Below are 19,209 nucleotides of genomic sequence, written 5' to 3'. Positions count from 1 at the left end.
CGGCTCTCTGCTGTGGGGGAGTTGCTTAGGCATAGGTGGGAAAACTCCTTCCCTTCCTCGCATGCAGCAACAGACACTTGTAGGGGGCTGCTCATACAGGCCACGGCACTGATCGTCTATCAGAGCCTCCTGCCGCCCCACAAGCAGCAATCCACTAGCCAGGAAAATACACCTTCTGCTGAGGGTGCTCCCGCCCGGGGCCGGCGGCGGGCAGAGCGGCCGCCGCAGTCGGAGCGCCTGGCAGGGAGACCCCAAAGGCGCCCGGCCCGGCTGCCCCGGACTCCAGCGGGGTTCACCGCCCGCCCGGCGAAGCTGCTCCCGCCGCACGGGCGGTTCGGTGCGGTGCGCTGCGCTGCGGTGCGGTGCGGGACGGCCCGCTGCGGCACAGCTCCCCTCGGGCCGCCCCGGGGCCGGGCCAAGCCGGGCGGGCGGAGCGAGAGCGCGGCGGGGGCCGTCCCGCAGCGCCGGGGCGGAGCCGCCTCCCGCGATATAAGGGACGAGCCGGGGCGCCGCTCGGCGTCGGCAGCGCGTCGGGAGCGGGGCGGGAAGGCAGGACGGAGCCGGCGAGGCGCGGTGATGGAGCTGCTGCGGACCATCGCGTACCCGCCGGGCGGCGGCGGCGGCGCCAAGGGCTGCGAGGCGGCGCTGGGCAGGGCGGCCGGCGGCGAGTCGCGGAGGAAGAAGGCGGAGGAGCAGCCGCACCAGCACCCGCACCCGCACGCCCACCCCGCCGCCGAGGTCTCCCGGATTATAACCGACCCCACGACGGGGAAGCGCTACTGCCGCGGGAAGGTGCTGGGAAAGGTAATGGCCGCGGCGGGCCCCGTGCCCTCCCGGGGCGGCGGCCGCTGTGCCCCGGCCCGGCCGCCCTCCCCGGCGGAGCGCGGCGCGGTGCGGGGCGCCGGTGCGGGCGCTGCGTGCGGCGGACGCTGCCTCTGCGGGGCTGCCTGCTCCGGGGAACGCCGCGCTGCCGCCCGGAGACCGATTTGCCCGTGCGTTGCCCCGGTCCAGAGGCAGTGGGTCCGAGCACCCCGATTCATCTCTGCCCCTAAATACAAGGGGAACCGTGCCTTCAGCTCGGGCAAGCCTACAGAAATGACTCTGGTGTTGCATGCGGGGCGGGGGGGGGAGCCGCAAGGCGATCCTTCAGGTAGGCGATGAACCCAAGACCTGCCTTTTACCAAATTGCCCCGTGCAAAGGAAGTTGCGCTCCTTGACTAATGCGTGAGCTGGGGAATGACTAAGTGTGGGACTTCTTTCATACCTGCTCTAATTGCCTTTTTCTCGTATGTCTCTCTAGGGTGGATTCGCCAAGTGTTATGAGATGACAGATTTGACAACAAATAAAGTTTATGCTGCAAAAATCATTCCTCACAGCAGAGTAGCAAAACCTCATCAAAGGGAAAAGGTGTGTGTGCATGAATGACTTTTCTTTTTTTTTTTTCCCCTCCTCAAACTCTCTTTGTGTGCTGAATTGCCCAGCCCTTTCCCTGAAATGGTTCTGATAGAGCCTCTGCTCAACCTTGTGGATGCAAGGCTAACAACACTTTTTTTTCTCCCCTTGTCTCCTCAGATTGATAAAGAGATTGAGCTGCACAGAATGCTTAATCATAGACATGTTGTGCAGTTTTACCACTACTTTGAAGACAGAGAGAACATTTACATTCTTCTGGAGTACTGCAGTAGAAGGGTGAGCATCAACTGGGAGAAAACCAGTATTTACTTACCTGGAATCTGCAACTAATTTAAATGTGTGATGTGTAAAAGGTATTTTTTTGTGGCTTCTTCAGTTGTCATTTATCCATGCATTGATTTACTGTTGCTTAAGGTGAATCTTGTGCATGAATGCTCGGTGACATTTCTGCCTTTGTTTTCCCTCTGCAGTCAATGGCTCACATCTTAAAAGCGAGGAAGGTATTGACAGAACCAGAAGTACGATACTACCTCAGGCAAATTGTGTCAGGGCTAAAGTATCTTCATGAACAGGAAATCTTGCACAGGGATCTTAAACTAGGTAAGTTCTGCACCTCGCCGACTTCAAAACACACTCCTCCAGCCCTGTCAGCAGGGTACCACTTTACACTTGTATGGTGATAGCTTAATTAATAGAATCAGCTCAGTCTGTCTTTACAGTGGAAACTTCGAGTGCTTAAGGAATGACATTAAGCATTCCTACTTTAAAAAAAAATAGATCTTGGCTAACTTCTGGCTTTGAACAAAGAATGACTCAGCACCTGTGGCAAATGCATTCCTACCCTGCAAGAGAAGGACTAACTGGAATTTCTGTGTCTGCTAGGTAACTTCTTCATTAATGAGAACATGGAACTGAAACTGGGTGACTTTGGCTTGGCAGCTAGGCTGGAACCACTGGAGCACAGGAGGAGGTAGGAGCATGAAAAGATGTAAAGTCTAGTAGTAAATGAAACCAAATTCCTTTAGAAATGAGAAATCCTGTTCCACAGCAAAGCTAATTGCTTCTGGGATCAAGATTTCCCCTTCTAGAAATCAGGCTGCCATGCTTTGACTTCTGCTTTCCTCTGAGCATTTGAATAATAGCAAATGCCAGCGGCAGGGTACCTGACTGACGAATAGTGCAGATACGAGTCTGCTCTTCCTGTATCATTAAGACACCATGAAACATGTCTACACTATTAATATTCATACAGCTCCTCTTTAGGAGTCTCTAAGTTCTTGTCCAAACTTGAGAGGAAAACCTGCTCTATGAAAAATAGCTTCTCTCCTCTTTCTATCTGAAATACTAACCGGCTCTGTGGCCTCTTTGATTTGCAGAACAATATGTGGCACACCAAATTACCTCTCTCCAGAAGTCCTCAACAAACAAGGGCACGGCTGTGAATCTGACATCTGGGCCTTAGGCTGTGTAATGTAAGTACTTCGCTGCCTTTGAAATGAAATATTTCTGTCACTGGCTTAGCCTTTTAAGAGTTCAAAGGGGATGCAGTACTGCAGCCCTTTATACACGTATAGCCCAAGTGCAGAAATTCTCCTTCGTCTTAAGAGACAAAGAAAGCCTTTTCAGTAGTTGTAGATAAGTATTGTGGGTATGTAAAATAAATAAAATTGGTTTCCTTTGCTTTTAAACAGGTATACAATGCTGTTGGGAAGACCCCCATTTGAGACCACAAATCTTAAAGAAACATACAGATGTATAAGGGAAGCAAGATACAGCTTGCCTTCATCTCTCTTGGCACCTGCGAAACACTTAATAGCTAGCATGTTGTCTAAAAATCCTGAAGATCGGCCCAGTTTAGATGAAATAATTCGGCATGAATTTTTCTTACAGGTTTGTACTGTCTAGTGTTCTGGCTGAAGAAAATATCCACCCTAAAAATGCACTCTGTAGTCTAAAAACTTATTTTTTTGAATCTCATTTTCATAGGGCTTTACACCTGATAGACTTTCTGCTAGCTGTTGTCACACCGTTCCTGATTTCCATTTGTCAAGTCCTGCTAAAAATTTCTTCAAAAAAGCAGCTGCTGCTCTCTTTGGTGGTAAAAAGGATAAAGCCAGATACTTCGACACACATAGTAAGTAGATTGTAGCTATGCTTGAAACTTGTCTCTATGCCATCAATGTCACGCTAGTAATGTACAGCTATGAGATAGCAACAGAGCACTTGTATTTATGTCTCAGAGCTTCCCTGGGTTAGCTTTGACCTCTTTATCAATACATATAGATGGTAGCCTGCAACTTACACCAACTTACATAAGTAAATGCTTCTTAAGGCATACTGACAATCTATATTGGCCATCTGTTAGTCTGTAATGTCTATTAATAAAGTTTAGTCTCTTAGTGATCTGTGTGTATCATGTCACCACTGTTCTGGGAGACTATGGCAAGTTTAGAGGAAGCTACTGAAGGGAGACAATGCGCTTTCTGCAGCTAACTTATTAGGCTTTCTGTAATTGAACAGCACTTCCAGATGCAGCATTGAGTATATTTTCCTGTATTACAGACAGACTAGCTAAAGAAGACGAAGAAATCTACAAGCTCAGGCATGATTTGAAGAAGGCATCGATAACCCAGCAACCTCACAAACACAGAACAGATGAGGTAAATGCAAGTGCAGTTCAATTCAAATCCAATAACAGTTGGGTGGAGTAGCTATAATTAAATTATATTTGACTTGGATATCAGAGCTGGGGCTGTACACAGCATAATCAAGCTTAAATGATTAGCAGAGTTGCTTTAAGAGGGCTTAACAAAGCTTCACCAAGGTATGGTAGCCTTTGTAGGGAGACTATCAATTTTGGTTTTTGAGTAATAACAGTATCTGCCTAGACTCCATTGTTGTCTATGTGGTAACTTGTCTGCCAGGTGTTCTTTCCCAATATTCCAAATACAGGGCTTCAGTTCACGATTAACTAGGACTTCTTAAAGAATAAATTGCTGAGATCTAACTCTTACCATTTGGTGTTCAGACCTGCACAGAGCTGTTCTGCTAGGGCAGGAGAGCAGAGGACTGATTAATAGCGTGTAAGATGCAAATTGAAGATCTAAAGAATGGAAAGACCTGGTGTGCTGCTTTAAGCTCAGTCTAACAGCAGCTCTTTGTACTTGCTGGAAACATTAATACCAGTTTCCCTAGAATTTATCATTTGTTGAGAGACAGGAGAGCCATGCAAAACTTGTGTATGAGCCTTGGCTTGTGTTATGTTTGATGTTTACAAGTCTGACATCTCTTCTAGGAGATCCAGCCTCTTATCACAACAGTAGCAAAGCCGGGAGCATTACCAGAAACTAAACAGACTGGAGACTCTATTCGGATGATAGTCAGAGGAACTTTGGGAAGCTGCAGCAGTAGCAGTGAATGTAAGTGCAGCAAAATGTAATCTCCAATTCTAAATCCCACTTTTACTTTCTTCATGTCTCAGAAGCTTGAAACCAACAGCTGCTTTCCACCCACCCCCTATTTTTGAGGCTCTAAATTTTACAGCTAATATTTTGGAAGAATTAAAACTGGAAAGCCATAAAGGCTAAACTTCTTAAAATTACAGTCTAGATAACTGAAAGGTTTAGAATTAAAGGCTGCTCTTCTGTGTCCTCTTTGTCAGTCTAATAATCCTTCTCTTGCAGGTCTGGAAGACAGTACCATGGGAAGCGTTGCTGATACGGTCGCAAGGGTACTGCGAGGATGTCTGGAGAACATGCCAGAAGCAGACAGCATTCCCAAAGAACAGCTGACAGCATCCTTCCAGTGGGTTACAAAATGGGTGGACTATTCTAACAAGTACGGCTTTGGGTACCAGCTGTCAGATCACACTGTTGGTGTCCTTTTCAACAATGGGGCGCATATGAGCCTTCTGCCAGACAAAAAGTAAGAATGATTACAAAACTGACAACTCACTAAGGCAGTTTAAACATGAAATACTTTTATCTCATCTCCTAACCTTCTTACTTTATTTCTCCTGTTACAGGACAGTCCACTACTATGCTGAGCTAGGCCAGTGCTCTGTTTTCTCAGCCACAGAGGCTCCTGAACAGTTCATTAGCCAAGTAACTGTACTGAAGTATTTCTCTCACTACATGGAAGAGAACCTCATGGATGTAAGTTCAGCACCTTCTGGATCTTGAGCTGTAAAAATGCACTAAATGTGAACTGAGTGCTTAATGTAGTCCTTTGCTGCTTTTCCTAGGGTGGAGATTTGCCCAGCCTAACAGATGTACGCAGGCCCAGGCTTTACCTCTTACAGTGGCTTAAATCTGATAAAGCATTAATGATGCTCTTCAATGATGGCACGTTTCAAGTAAGTTTGGTAGCATCACCAGAGAAAATGTTCCTCAAATGCTTTATTGCAATAGAACTAGATAAGTGCCAGAAACTGAGAGGAGAAAGTATACAAACAGGAACTCGCTTCTCTTTTACAGGTGAACTTCTATCATGATCACACGAAAATCATCATTTGCAATCAGAGTGAGGAGTATCTCCTTACCTACATCAATGAAGACAGGATATCCACAACGTTTCGTCTGACAACTCTTCTGGTTTCTGGATGCTCGTTGGAACTAAAACACAGAATGGAATATGCTCTGAACATGCTGCTGCAGCGATGTAACTGAAAGGACTGACTCCGTTAAACCAAACGGACCCTCTTGTTCACTGTGACATCTACAGTGGAGATGGTGGAGCAACTAGTATGTTGATGATGGATGTGCGGTGGTACGAAAACTTGACTGTCCTAGTGTGCTGGGCACACATCTGTTAGACAGAAGCCTAAACCTACTGTTGGACTAAAATGGTGTGACAAGGAGTTCTTGGGACCATAGTTTTCCTTGCTTCATGTGTGTGTGTTAAAGATATTTTTGACTTGAACTCTGAGCAGAGTGTGACTGCTGCCTCTGTAAGAGAGCATTTCTGATGGAGTTAAACTGTGAATACGCATCTGGAAAGGGAGGGAAGGGAGAGCTCCATTGTTGTGGAATAGCGGTAATAAGCAGCTTCTGGCTGCTTAACTGTGAACTTATGGCCATACTCTCTTCTCCCCCCCCCTTATTTTTCAAAAATACCCACACTTGTGGCTGGCAAAGTGCATTCCTTGTTAATAATTTTTTTTATTTATTACAGCCTTAAGTGAAGTATTTATTACACAACATTTTTTTTGGACCTTGGCATTTTAAATATAAATCTGTTGGCAATAAAGAGAAAGGAAATCTGAAGCATCATTCTCTGCTCTTTTTACAATACAACTTAACATGCTTTGCTTCGCATTACTGAAAACCTGGCAGGTCTGCTTTCCTTATGCCATTTTTAAAAAGTCTGCTACAGGTCAGGATATGAAAGACAGGCTGTAACATTGAGCAGTTTGTCCATGTCTATGCACACACGTAGTCACAAGCACTAGTATCCTGCTGCTAATTATATCAGCAACCCTAAAGCATCTGCTGATGGAGCTTGCAAAGTAATGACCTAGTTATTGTCCTAGGGGCTAAAAACAAAAGTACAGATCTTTTCAAGATACTACATTCCAGAATTGATATTGATGTTTTATACTGACTGAATAGAACTCCTTACTTCTGGATGATACTCAGTGGACAGTAGCTATGATAATGAGCTCTATAAGCTTCCTCCTCTTACTTGCTGTGGAAGTATTGCTCTTATTCACCAAGGGACTGAAGCACCCTCACACCTCAGAGGCAGAATGAATTGTCCATACCTATCACTGTCCCTCTATTGCTCTTTATTGTGTGTGTGTGTGTCTTTCTGCCCTTGGTTAAATGGTAACCCCAGTAAAGTAAAATCAAAATGGTGAGAAGATTAAAGGCTGACTTAGTATCAACTTTGGGCTTACTCTACCAAGTTGGTAACATTAGGCAACCACAAGTGTTACTAAGACCAAACATCATTAATGGTATGCCGTAAGTTCTCTGTAAAGTAGCTCAAAACAGCTGAGAACAGCATAGGGATGGCCTGCTGCTTAGTGCAATCCCACTGCTAATAAGTATACACTTATTAGAGCAATTGCTTTCCTAAACTGAAGGCAATGCCATTTGTCATTTAAACTGTGCAAATAGACAGTGTTACTGAGAACTCATGACTCACACGTTCCCCCTGCACTACTTGTGGGCTGGGCTTATTTCTCTCCAGATACTATATAGCACCTGGAGCTATATAAACGCATAGCAGTCTTCAAGCAACTGTTCTGATGCAGTAGCAAGCAGTAGTTCAAATTGCTTATTTGGATTAATCTTCATATAACTGAATGATGTCTGTTCTGAAAGACAGACCTCAATTGGCATGGGAGTTTCAGTCAAAGCAGCTGAATGCAAGGAGCAGGCAGTCAATGTCATAAAGTGCAGACTAAGCAAAGTACAGATGTCAACCCAAAATACGTAGCAGAGGAGGTATCACTGGCTTGCTTCATCTTTCAGCGAGTGTCTATAAGTGTGATTGTTTTCCTTGTATTCAATACCATGCATTAGGTAATATTTATTTACTTCTCAAGTCTAGACAGGAAGACGTAATTGAGTTCTTCAGATGGATTCATTAATGTAACTCCAGGCAGTTCAGTGAAGTTAAATATATACTTGCTATAGTGAGCAGAATTCAGCTTCCCAGCTGTCTACTTTCTTCAAGGGATAATGATTGATTTTATTCCTGGAAGGCCATGACTTACTTAATTCTGCTGCACACATACAGTCACTGTTGAGCCCTTCTCTCTTACAAAGTAAGATCTCACTTTTTGTTTGTGACACCAGTAAGCATACAGTTTGTGTGTATTTGAAACACAAAAATTACTTGAGTACTTCTTCAAATGGAAAAACAGTTGTTTGACTGTATATGTGCCAGAGAAAGTATAAACCGTTACTTCAGCTGCTGTAATTTCTTTGAGTATCAAAATCATCTTTCTATGGCTGAAATTCAGGCTAGTGTAAGCAAAGAAACCGACTTCGAGTGTCAGATGTTTAAAAGTGGATGTAAAGACCCCAAATGCTATTGTAGGATGCTAGTTGGTTGTGGACAGTTGTAATGCACCTCATTCAAATACAGTTAAGTGAATCAGTTACCTGTATGCAATGATTATGTGTGGTACCAGGGTGCTTTGTGCTTTCTAAATCCTTCTGTATCTTTCTGGTTAGTGCTCTGCACCCTCACCTCACTTTTTATTTTCATATTGCAAAATAAGAGGTGTTTAGATCAGGTTAAAGAGAAATACCCATTTCAAAGTACACTACCTTTGCCCTAGTCCCTCAGCCCAGGGAGGGAAAGCTCCTTTAAAATTTGTAATATAAGAACTTGCATCTGGAACAATGGTTCTGAAATTCTTTCCCAGGGTGGATCCTGTCTTAGATAAGACACTGTAGTGTACTAATTGACCTCCTTTACCCAATCACGTAATGTAATATTAGAAAAGTACTTATCCACTTCTCTATATAACAAATGTCTTACCTTCTCTTGAAAGAAAGGTATATGGTCTGGCTTTTATGTTTGTCAGGCAGTGATCCTAATCTTCTCTATGGAAAACAAGAGCAAATGTAGCATAAGAGTTTAGCTTAGGAGCATATGTACTTGAATGAAAATGTGGGGATTAAAGGATTAGGTGAAAGTTGGCACATAGGTTTCTCAGGTATGAGTGGTGGACACAGGAAATAACATTGCCAAAACCCCACATCTTTTGTACTGTTATCAAAACATCTTTATCAAATCTTAAATTATATTTTTGCAAGTATACGTACTTGTACAGCTCAGTGTGCTAACCTGCCAGAAGCAACAAGTCAAGGAAACGATTGAAATAGGTCATGCTTCAACATTAATGTAATGCATTACCCAGTGATGCCACTAGTCACTCAAGTGTTCTAGGGCATTCTGTAATCCATTTAAGGTGTTCTGAAATTACTCCATTATATCACTTCATATACTGTATATGAGAAAAAAGATGAGAGTTTGAGTTATATGCTACTCTGCAATATTGAACAAGCTTTCTGACATTGTCCAGGTTACTTAGGAAACTGAAAAAGATTCAGTCACTCCAAAGCTATTTCATTGCTTCTGAAAACAGTCATATTGGAGGATGACCCTTCAGCTGCCCATCAATAACTGCGAATTTCCTGCCTGATTAGATGGATTCTAAATGTAAATGTGAATTTAAAAAAAAAAAATTATAGGTTCTCATAGGTAATTATGAACCCCCAGCTAGATGCATACCAAAGGAATCAACCAGAATCATGCATGGCAGAGACCATAGCTTTTTTCTTTTGGTCTGTTTTTATACTCTTTATGCCTTATTAACATCAATAGTGGCAGACATGTCTTTGATTAAATTTCCAGAATGTTAGACCAATACATACAAATGAAGAGATTAAACTCCTTTTAAATATACAGTATTGGAAACAAATACCATGGTTCATCAATGTTTGGAAATTAGTATAATAGAATGTAAAGATATAGCGTCTGGGATTTATCTGTGTAAATTAGCTTCAGTATGGAAACAAATTTGATTTGAAAGATTCTGTCATACTGACATCGAATTAGGCTAAGTTTGAAACACTTGCTGTTTTTTTTTTCTCTACCATGAAATCATAGGGGAAAAAAAAAACATTTTACATTGTCCATATCATGTAGATGTGATCTGAACAGGAATAAGGTATTATCCTGACTGACCATTTACTGCTCTTTCCTACTTACTATTTGAAGAAATACCTTAAACTGTCACAATGGGAACATAAAAAAGTTAATGGAATCAACAGTACCTTTCACAGAGGCATTATTGGTACCAAACTAGCCCAGGTAAGGAGTTACTAAACACTTTTTCTTCAGTGGTTAAAAAGCAATGAGGTACTTTACAGTTGCTTCCACGAAGGATTCTGAGTGGAAGAACTGAATCAACTCCCCAGCACTTTGCCAGAACGTGGTGCCGCTTTCTTTTGCGGCAGGACAGAAATGAAGATTACTCCATGCTCTGCCTCCCTTACTTACCTTGAATGATCATGAAAATGACTGCTTATTTTCCATCAATAATTGCAAAAGTCAGATAAAGGAGAAAGTGGAACAAGCGTGCTCCATGAGTGAGTGAGTGGATAGGTGCTGCTCCATACACTGAGAATCTTAGGCAGAGGTGGACAAAAGAAAGTGGAGGGAACAGGCAATAAGCCCAGAGCCCCAAACATGCACAATGCTCCGTTTCTCCTCACCAACTCTTCCCAATGACTTCAGCACAACCTCTGTAGCTTTCCCACCAGAGAACAATCTTGATCTCTCTGCTGACTTAGTCCAGAGAAATACTCATATTCTGACTATGGATATTGAATAGATAAATAGTTCAGATTAAAATTCTTTTTAAATCTATCACTTTGTTTAAAAGAAAAAAAGAAGAGTTAGATATTTGCTCCACAGCATATTTAGTGCTTTACTGCTATTATTACTAGAGGTCTCAGCTAATCCTTTTTCCCTTCCTGCAGATCTCATTTCTACCCACCCTCTGATTTTCTGTTCTTTTTTCTCAAGATCCCAGCCTGGAGAATAAACACCAGCTCATTTAGATTATTTACCTGGATTTAAGATCTCTGAGGCTGATACCTGTCACACAGCTAGGTCTTCCTAGACAAAGATGACTCCAAAGTGCTATAGTAATTCAAATAACCCATTTAAAACCTGGTCATCTTGGACATCATTCCTGTGGGCCATTCTTCTGAGGGACTCAAATCACAGTATTTCACAACAAATGACAACCACATCAACAAGATGAGTAAAAGAAGCTTTGACGTCATCTTCTTAATCTTAACTGCAGACTCAAGAAGACCTCACCTGCTCCCACTCATGTTTCAAGCACTGATTTCACAGACACAACCATTAGAATCAAATTAATAGGTAAACTCTGACAATTCACAAAAATGCTACACATATGAAATTTTCTGCTCTTAAAAGTAGCCTCTGTATTTTATAACTTATGGTGATAAGGCTTTTTTCCTTATTTATTATTAAAAAAAGATGTTGAAACATTTGAAGGAGGTTTATCGGTTTGGATTGGCATTCACTGGAGGAGAGAAAGAGACAGGGCTTTTGTAGTGGGATTCTGGCTCTAGTGGATGAAAACTACTGATTCTGATGGGAGGAGAAGGGGGAAGTATACTGTGTTATAAAGTAGGGTATGACAGAGGAGGATAGTCGATGAGAGTGGAAGAAAGGAAGCAAGCTTATGCCATCAAAGCAAGTTTAATCTTCTAAGGGAAAAAAACCAATTTGCTTATCATCCTCAAGGCCAGCTTCTCATGCCTGCCATCACATTGTCATGGATAGCTGCAGTAAAAAAATGCATTAGAGATACAATAAGCGGCTAGAACAGGAAAGGCTGGACTTTTTGGTACAGGGAATCCAAGGCAGCTGAGACAAGCTCATGCTAATTTAAATGTGTTTTATTATATATTAGCACAGACTGCAATGGTTGTATATGATGTTTTACAGAGAAAATTAAAAAAGCTGGCCTGATTTTCAGACACCCCAACCTCTGTTAGCACTGAGCACCTATGGAAACGAAAGTGGATGGTCTCTGCTTACAATCGAGGTTAGCTATCTCGTAACAGGATGCAGGGTGTGATAGTGTCAGGCAGAGGTTATGGAAAGGGGAATGTACACAGAGCGATTATAGGATTATTCAGTAGTATATGATGCTGTTTCTGTCTCTCTAAGCATTTACACTGAGCTTCTCATCTTCACATCTGATCATCTCCACATCATGTCAGTTCCTTCTTGTTATTGTTAATTATAAATAATTAGAAGGTTAGCTTGGGAGGGTGAGTCACGGCACAAGAGGGTATGTGGGAACATGTAGGTTTACAGAGGGGCTCTGGAAAAAGTGAGGGAGCTCGTAACACCAGGAGGAAGGGAAGCTGCTGGAGAGCCATGCCTCAGGGGAGGGAGCCCTGGGAAGGAAACATGGGGCTGGCTGGGGCAGCCGGTGGAGGGGAGATCCTGGGAGGCAGAGGCACCCATTTTGAACCCTCCTCCAGAGCGAACATGTTGTGAAGGAAGTGGAGGCAGGGAGGAAAGAGACAGCCAGGTGAGGTGCTTGGTGGGGCAGCATCAGGCAGGCCTGAGGCAGGCCTCACAGCAGGCCCCAGGAGCCGGGGACAGCCCTGGGACAGGTCTCACTGCAGGCTTAGGCCCGGAGAAGGCCTGGGGCAGGCCCAGGGGAGGCCTCGCAGCAGGCCCGGGGCGGCGGAGGCCCACTTGCGGCCACCTTTACCACGCAGATACAGGTCATAGCAGGGTTGGAGAGAGGAAGAAGAGAGTGGTCTTTGGAGGACAAAATAATAGTGAATAAAAGCCATAGAGGAATTGATCCATTATCAGTCAGTAAAAAGGAAGAAGAAGAAGTAAGTGGGAGCTCGTGTGTTCAGAGCAGGGGAGCGAGCTCAAGTGTCATCTCACGAGTTTGTGTCAAAGAAAGCTGTTAGAGACGGTACTCTGAGGGGATGGGAGATGACAGAGAAGACAGCCGGCACGCTGCGCTGGTGACAAAAGTGGGCACGGATCAGGGGTGAAATACCAAGGGAAGAAAATGTTGTGACCGGAGAAAAGACAGCAACAGGAATCAAGAAACAAGAAGGGAATGAGTCAAGTGGAGAAGTTCAAAATCCCAGAAAAATTAGAACCTTTCCACATTAAATGGAGCTTAGAACAGAAGGAGAATACTTGAACTTACTTATTATGAGCCTTTCCACATCTGCTGGCAGGAGAGGTGAGAGAGCAGCGCTCAAGTGTGTCAAGCGGACGATGAGCGGTGCAAGAGTGAAGGCAGTAGATGCAGGTGGCGTGCAGGCAGGAGGAGCTGGGAGTAGAGCAGGACAGGCGAAAGCAGGAGATAACACAGGGAGAGTGAATTCCCCTCCACATAATGGAGAAGGTGCCATGTCAGGAGGCAGCACGTTTATTACACACAATGTGCATCTCTGAGGAAATTAAATGTGAAGCATTTTTCACATTCTCAGTAAAACAAAGGATTAACAATGATCCAGTTAGATTAGAGGTGCTAGCACTGGAGATCAGTATTGCAAGACAATGCATTACTCCTCTGAGTCACCGGTTTCGTTCTCATATGGGCCTTTATTAACTGCAAATCTTTACCTCCTGATGGTTGCCTATGGACCATGTGAAATGAGTTGGTGGCTCATTCCTGTTCATACTGAGAAGGTATCCACATTACAAAAATCATCACTGCTAATTACAAGCCATTTGCACTAATTGGTATCCTTGCTGGAAGTCTTCAGAGGGAAGAAGGCTAATGACTAAACAGCACGCATGGCAACTAAAACCTGTTTCCATGAAGCTGGGCTCCTGACTGGTCAGGGACTATGTGGTGCGGGTGACCAGGCATATGGCAGTTGTTGCCTGAGGTGTGTGACATATGGGTGGCCTTTTTAGAACCAACCAATTCTAATTTATCCATAATAAGTGAAACTAGTGTCTTCTTAACAGATTGCTTCTTCTGCCTCAGGTTTACCTTTTCAGATAGTTTCAGATGTAGAAGCAGAGTAGAAAGTCATTGTAACTGTCCATCCTTCAATGAGAAAAGTAAAACAAAAAATAAAACAGTAGGCCTCCTATCTCCTGGTTTTACTAGTTACTGGCTAACTTCGCATCATGCAGCATCTGTGTAAGTGGAAAAGTAGGGGGAAAACCCACATATTAGCTAACCTAAGTAATAGCAACAGCAAATATACCACGCAGGAGGAGCCTTAATGTTTCTTGTGTATCCAGATATCACAAATTTGGCATACGGAGCTCAGATAACCTGAACCATTTGGAACACACAAGTAGAAGGACATTTTATGGGATAAACAGATTTCAGGGAGGTGGGTGGAAATTGGAAATACAGTTACCTGAAAAGAGTAACAACTCAGTAACATGAAACAGGGGCCTGGCCCAAAATGAGAGTCTATAGCATCATTGTCTCTGTGAGTCACAGTCTGGTTCACCTTCTTGAATGTTATATCCACCCAGTTCATACCTGGAGTGCTGAAGGTCCCCTTGGGAATCTGTTTAGTATGTAGGGGCTCTTCTGCAGGGCTTCCCACTTCACAAATTCTTTCTGGATACTATCACACTTCTATGCAGAATGAGCCTGTTGGATAAGCAGCGTTAGTACATCCATTTTGCAAAAGTGAAACAGATCTCAGAGGGAATTCGTCTGTCAGCTTGAGATTTCTTTCTCCAGTGTTTATCAAAAGTTCAGAGCTCTTACTGGTATCAATTACTACTCCTCTTGCTCAGTGTTTCTCCTAACCAGGTCCTGGGTTCTCAAAGTAGGAACTTGGAGGATGAGGAACTTGCAACTAGTGATAACCTTGCTTTTGGGGGGGGGGGGGGGGGGGAAAGGCAATCAAACACATGAAAGCATCCTATATACAGATGTGGCATTTTCTACTTAATCCCAATACTTTCCACAAACAGGGGATTTATGCTGTGGATTTATTGAAACCAGGGTCTTGGAAAAACAAAGGGTGATCCTATAATTATGTGACCAGTTTATGTTGTACGAATAACCTTTGTTCTACCATTTCCTAAGGCTGAGTATTGGACATTGCAGTTGTAATTATGGTCAATAGCAGAGGTTTATAAATGTTGTTTTTTAACCAATTTGAACTCTGCTAAACTAGAAAATGGAGGAAAATGTAATTAGTATACTGTCTGCCATTTCAAAGACTTTTAGAAATGTCATTAAATTAATTCTCTCTTTGATAGCGTAAAGAAAGAGCATTTTCATATTTGTAATTTCAGTAATGCTTATAAAAGGCTTTCTGAGTTTGCTAGAGAAGGGATCAGTTATCCAATGTTTTCTACTAGTGAACAGATGTAAAACAACCATAAAACTCTAAGTCCTTTACATCTCATGCTTTCAAGAATGCTTACAAAGTAAGATTAAAGCAGGAACAAAGAACAAGTAGAATGACTCTACCTAATATTATCTGGGGGTGAGTAAATCCATAACACCTTTTTAAGTTAAATTTAGAAGAAACCTTGTAGTATTTAAGGTACAGCACAGCAAATTGCAGCACTGATTTGACTTCTTTCCTGAATAGAGCAATAAAGAAATGTAAAAAAAAAATTGTCATTTTGCCTGAATTTAACTTACTGGTTTCATTTTAAGAAGGCATCTCTTTCTTTGTCCCTGCTGAATGCTTCCCAAAAACAAAGGAATGTGAAATCATTACCTAATTTAAATGGAATAGACACTTCTTATTGCCTTAGGTGCTTATTTTGGGTAAATTATGCTCACATGGGTCACATTAGCAGTTCCACTGATATCAGGAGAACTGCACTGAGAAAGAAAAGCTGTATTTGTTGCCAGTGCTCTCGTTAGGTAAGGGCCTGAGATCGCAGATCTTTTGGAATGTGGCTAGTGCTGATAAGGGCTGGCTAAGCGTCTTTCTGAAGAGAAAGGACGTGAGATCCCTTCTCCTGAGGGCCTTGCCGAGCAGTTGCTACCAGTGGCTGCTGTCCTCTGCAAAACTCTTCTGATTTCAGGAAATGTTCAGACAGGCCTAAGGAGCTGAGTTAGTATCTCCTGTTGCAGCAGTGTGAACTAATTATAGACACAGAATAATTGTTGAGTAATAAGGCAGTGATGAATGACAGAAGGAACAACAGTAAGATTATGTGGCCACTTGGCAAGGGATGGTGCTTGGTATAATGCAGTTAAGGGGTTTTCTTTGTTTGTTGTTTTATTCTAATTAGAGTGTCCTATTTGGCTAATGTTACTAAGGCGTTGTGAAAGGAGTGTGTCTGGGGGATGGACTTAAGAGAATTCAGGACAGTGAACTTGCAGAACGACTCAGGACAGGCACTCTGTGCAGAGGGCATGTTATGGAAAAAACACAGAGCTAGCTGTCGGACCAAGATACAAAGGCTGCTGGCATTGGCAAAGTAGGGGACATAGGCCATTGGGTGACACACCTGGGTAACAGAACACAGCAAAGTGATGATGTGGCCTGGCCTGGTCTGACACCACTAAGATCAGTGAACTATTACCCTAAACAAAAAGCACGATCAAGCCCACAGACATGACTTTTGAGCAGTCTCCACAGGCAGAAGCAGACAGGCCTGAGCTCATGCTCCTTTTCCTCCAAGCTGGTCAGAAGCAAGCATCTCTGGTCCTCATAGCTGTCATCCCAAATACACCCTGAAAAAAGACAGCTTGGGTATGGTGTAGCTGTATGGCTTGTGAATGGAACTGGCTTACACTCAGGCTGCTTGGAATGGGCAGTGGTGATCACACCTACTGTGTCCATCTGTGGACTCTCTCTTGAGTTGTTTTGGGTTTGTTTTTGTTTTTTTTAATGTATACTAAGACCTAGTCATTTAATACAGGACATCCTCTTACTGTATAGGACAACCTGAGAAGCATGGCTGGTATCCCACCTTTTCTGTGCTTCTTTATCAGCTGCTTTCCTTGCTATCTCAACTGATTCTTACTTTGGTGTTTTATCCTTTAGTCTTTGTAGTTGCCTACAAAGCAATCACACACCTCTAGTGTGAATGTGCATGCCTTTGGCTTCCCCTTCATCTGACCTTGCTGGAGTTCCTCAGAAAACACTGGATTTGTTTGCCTAACACACAGTCTTATTCTTTGCTCTGGTTTGCTATTATTGGAAGTAGAACTGGATCAGTGCTGATGCAGATCAGAAGTTAAACAATCTTTCCCTGCTAAATGTGGCTTATAAATACTATGTGCAGCAAAATATAAAATTATAATAAGAAGACTAAAATCTCGTTAATTACAGAAGAAGTGGTGCCACTCAGAGCTGAATTTTAGAACTCTTGAATGTAAGCAGTTCATCTTTATCCAGATTAAAAGGAAGATATGTTTTTCAGGGAGTGGGTGAACATTTTTGGTTCCTGAACGAAAACCCATTAAACAAACAAAATTGAGACACTCAATTTCATTATTCTCTTTTGAAAATCTAAGAAAGTTGTCATTATGCTGCCAGATAATTTAACACTTCTAACACATTCTCCTGCTTATCTGCAGCTACTCAGCTAAAAGACTCATTAGCTTTTACATGTTAAATATTTCCCATTTTCTTTTTGTGGTTTACCCTTCTACTCTATTTTCCAAATTAATTTTGTATTGAAATTGATGACACTAAAATCCACTTAGCCACTTTCACTATTTCAGTTTTTATTATCTCTCATAAAATATAGTGTAATTTATTTTTTGTTTACCCCATGAAGGAGCAAGAATTAATGCTACTTTCAAAAATAAAATGTCCTATCCATCTTCTATTTGTGTGAATCTACAAAAGTAGGTTATATTTGTGAGGGGGGAAAAAAAGGGGAGGAAAAAAAATTCGATGATACTCTATGGCCAAGTAAAAATGAAGAGTTAAATTCTGACACCTTTCTCTCCTTGAGGTTTGCCAATTTTGATAGGGATTGCGTGGCCATTTTCTGCATGATGGAGCTTGTGATGATTCCTGTGACCTTTTCGCATCCTTTATAGGTAATTTAGGGAAGTTCATCTAGAGGAAGAGTGAAGAACTCTTACAGAATAAATGAGATGCCTTGAATAGAAGGCTGTTTACTGTGGGAACACAATGCCCCCCCCCCCCCCCCCTTTCCTTCAAACTGTTTGGTTTGTTGGGTTTTTTTTTTATTTCTTTTATTTTATATAGTGTCATCCAGATAAAACCGGGGTGAGTACTTTGCAGGCCAGTGCAAGCTTGCTATATATAGATAGTGCAATGGTTAATTCATAGATTAAGTTGAAGTTTAGAGTGTGCTCCTCAGCAATGGAGCCAATTTGCATGGGGAACAAAGCTGTGGTAGTATAATAGTGAAGAAGAAAGTTGAGGCATTTTAAAAGTAGTTAATAAGATTGTGGCATATACTGAATAGATTTCGGGAACAGGTTGAAAAGGAACACAACGCTTACTGGTCCTGCTGTGAGGCTAGGAACATGCCATGTGTGCCATGCCTTACAGCCTCACTTCCCAGCCCCCTTGTGGCAATGCTCTGAGATCTTTGCCCTGCTGTGCAGGTACTCTGAGGACATGGGAAGAATTTCTTGCTGAACACTTGTACATACATCGTATTAACTCACAGTTGGCTGACGGAAGCGGATTTCTCCCAGTGGGAATAGATCCTTAAATATTCTCATTAGGCTTAAAGGCAACCACAGAGTAATTTTTTCTTTTTTTCCAGATAGGAAGGTAATCATAGGAGTACTCCAAATTCTTTCTCAGCATTGGCATACATATGATATTAGTAGTGCAAAAAAGTGTTTTTAGACTTGAGGTCTGATAAAGTCTGTTTAGCTGGAAAAGGAAGTTGTAATGCAAGATTAATTGTCATACAGGTTTGAAAGTATCAAGGGGATTTCAGCAGGAATTTGGTAAACATCACTGGCTCACATCTCAACAGTTTTATGGGACTTTAGATCACTCATAAGCTGTTCTTCATTTGCTATTTTCTTACATTCAAGCTCTTCAGAAATTTCCTTTAAGTTCACACATAAACACATTGCTGCATCAGACCTGTTGAAATTACTAACTGCTCTGCAATGTCCTTCTAGGATACTGGCCTAGTAAAAGAAGTATAAGTCATGGTTCACATGGCACTATCAAGTAACCTTTCTTTAAGTGATACTGGTAAGCAAGTTTCTTAACATGAGCTTTTTCAGGGCTTGAAGTACTTTCAAAGTAATACTAGATATTAATGTTATCTTTTTGGTGTTTAAGTGCAAATCTGCCTTA

At 42.5% G+C, this 19,209-nt stretch overlaps 1 protein-coding gene and 1 pseudogene across 1 annotated transcript; both read left to right on the top strand.

The window, feature by feature from the left end:
- The first annotated feature begins 532 nt into the window (after positions 1-532).
- PLK2 (polo like kinase 2) lies at positions 533-6,678 on the top strand. The gene is made up of 14 exons (XM_087759730.1): positions 533-804; positions 1,301-1,408; positions 1,574-1,690; positions 1,885-2,014; positions 2,297-2,384; positions 2,791-2,886; positions 3,106-3,304; positions 3,401-3,548; positions 3,977-4,074; positions 4,710-4,833; positions 5,098-5,338; positions 5,439-5,568; positions 5,658-5,768; positions 5,890-6,678. The coding sequence occupies exons 1-14, from the start codon at positions 577-579 to the stop codon at positions 6,079-6,081; spliced, it is 2,010 nt and encodes a 669-aa protein (XP_087615856.1). The 5' UTR covers positions 533-576; the 3' UTR covers positions 6,082-6,678.
- Positions 6,679-13,231: 6,553 nt separating this feature from the next.
- Positions 13,232-19,209, top strand: part of LOC148055573 (uncharacterized) — a 78,156-nt pseudogene continuing 72,178 nt past the window's right edge.

This window comes from Nipponia nippon, unplaced genomic scaffold (genome assembly GCF_047370975.1).
Source record: "Nipponia nippon isolate SJK-2023a ecotype South Korea unplaced genomic scaffold, ASM4737097v1 scaffold_20, whole genome shotgun sequence".
In the NCBI taxonomy this organism is placed as follows: Eukaryota; Metazoa; Chordata; class Aves; order Pelecaniformes; family Threskiornithidae; genus Nipponia; species Nipponia nippon.
This window is presented reverse-complemented; position numbering and strand designations above follow the sequence as displayed.

Coding starts and splice junctions, on each gene's coding strand:
- PLK2 (XM_087759730.1), top strand. CDS start 577: ATGGAGCTGCTGCGGACCATCGCGTACCCGCCGGGCGGCGGCGGCGGC. Junction 2,015..2,296: donor GCACAGGGATCTTAAACTAG/GTAAGTTCTGCA, acceptor TGTGTCTGCTAG/GTAACTTCTTCATTAATGAG. Junction 2,887..3,105: donor TGGGCCTTAGGCTGTGTAAT/GTAAGTACTTCG, acceptor GCTTTTAAACAG/GTATACAATGCTGTTGGGAA.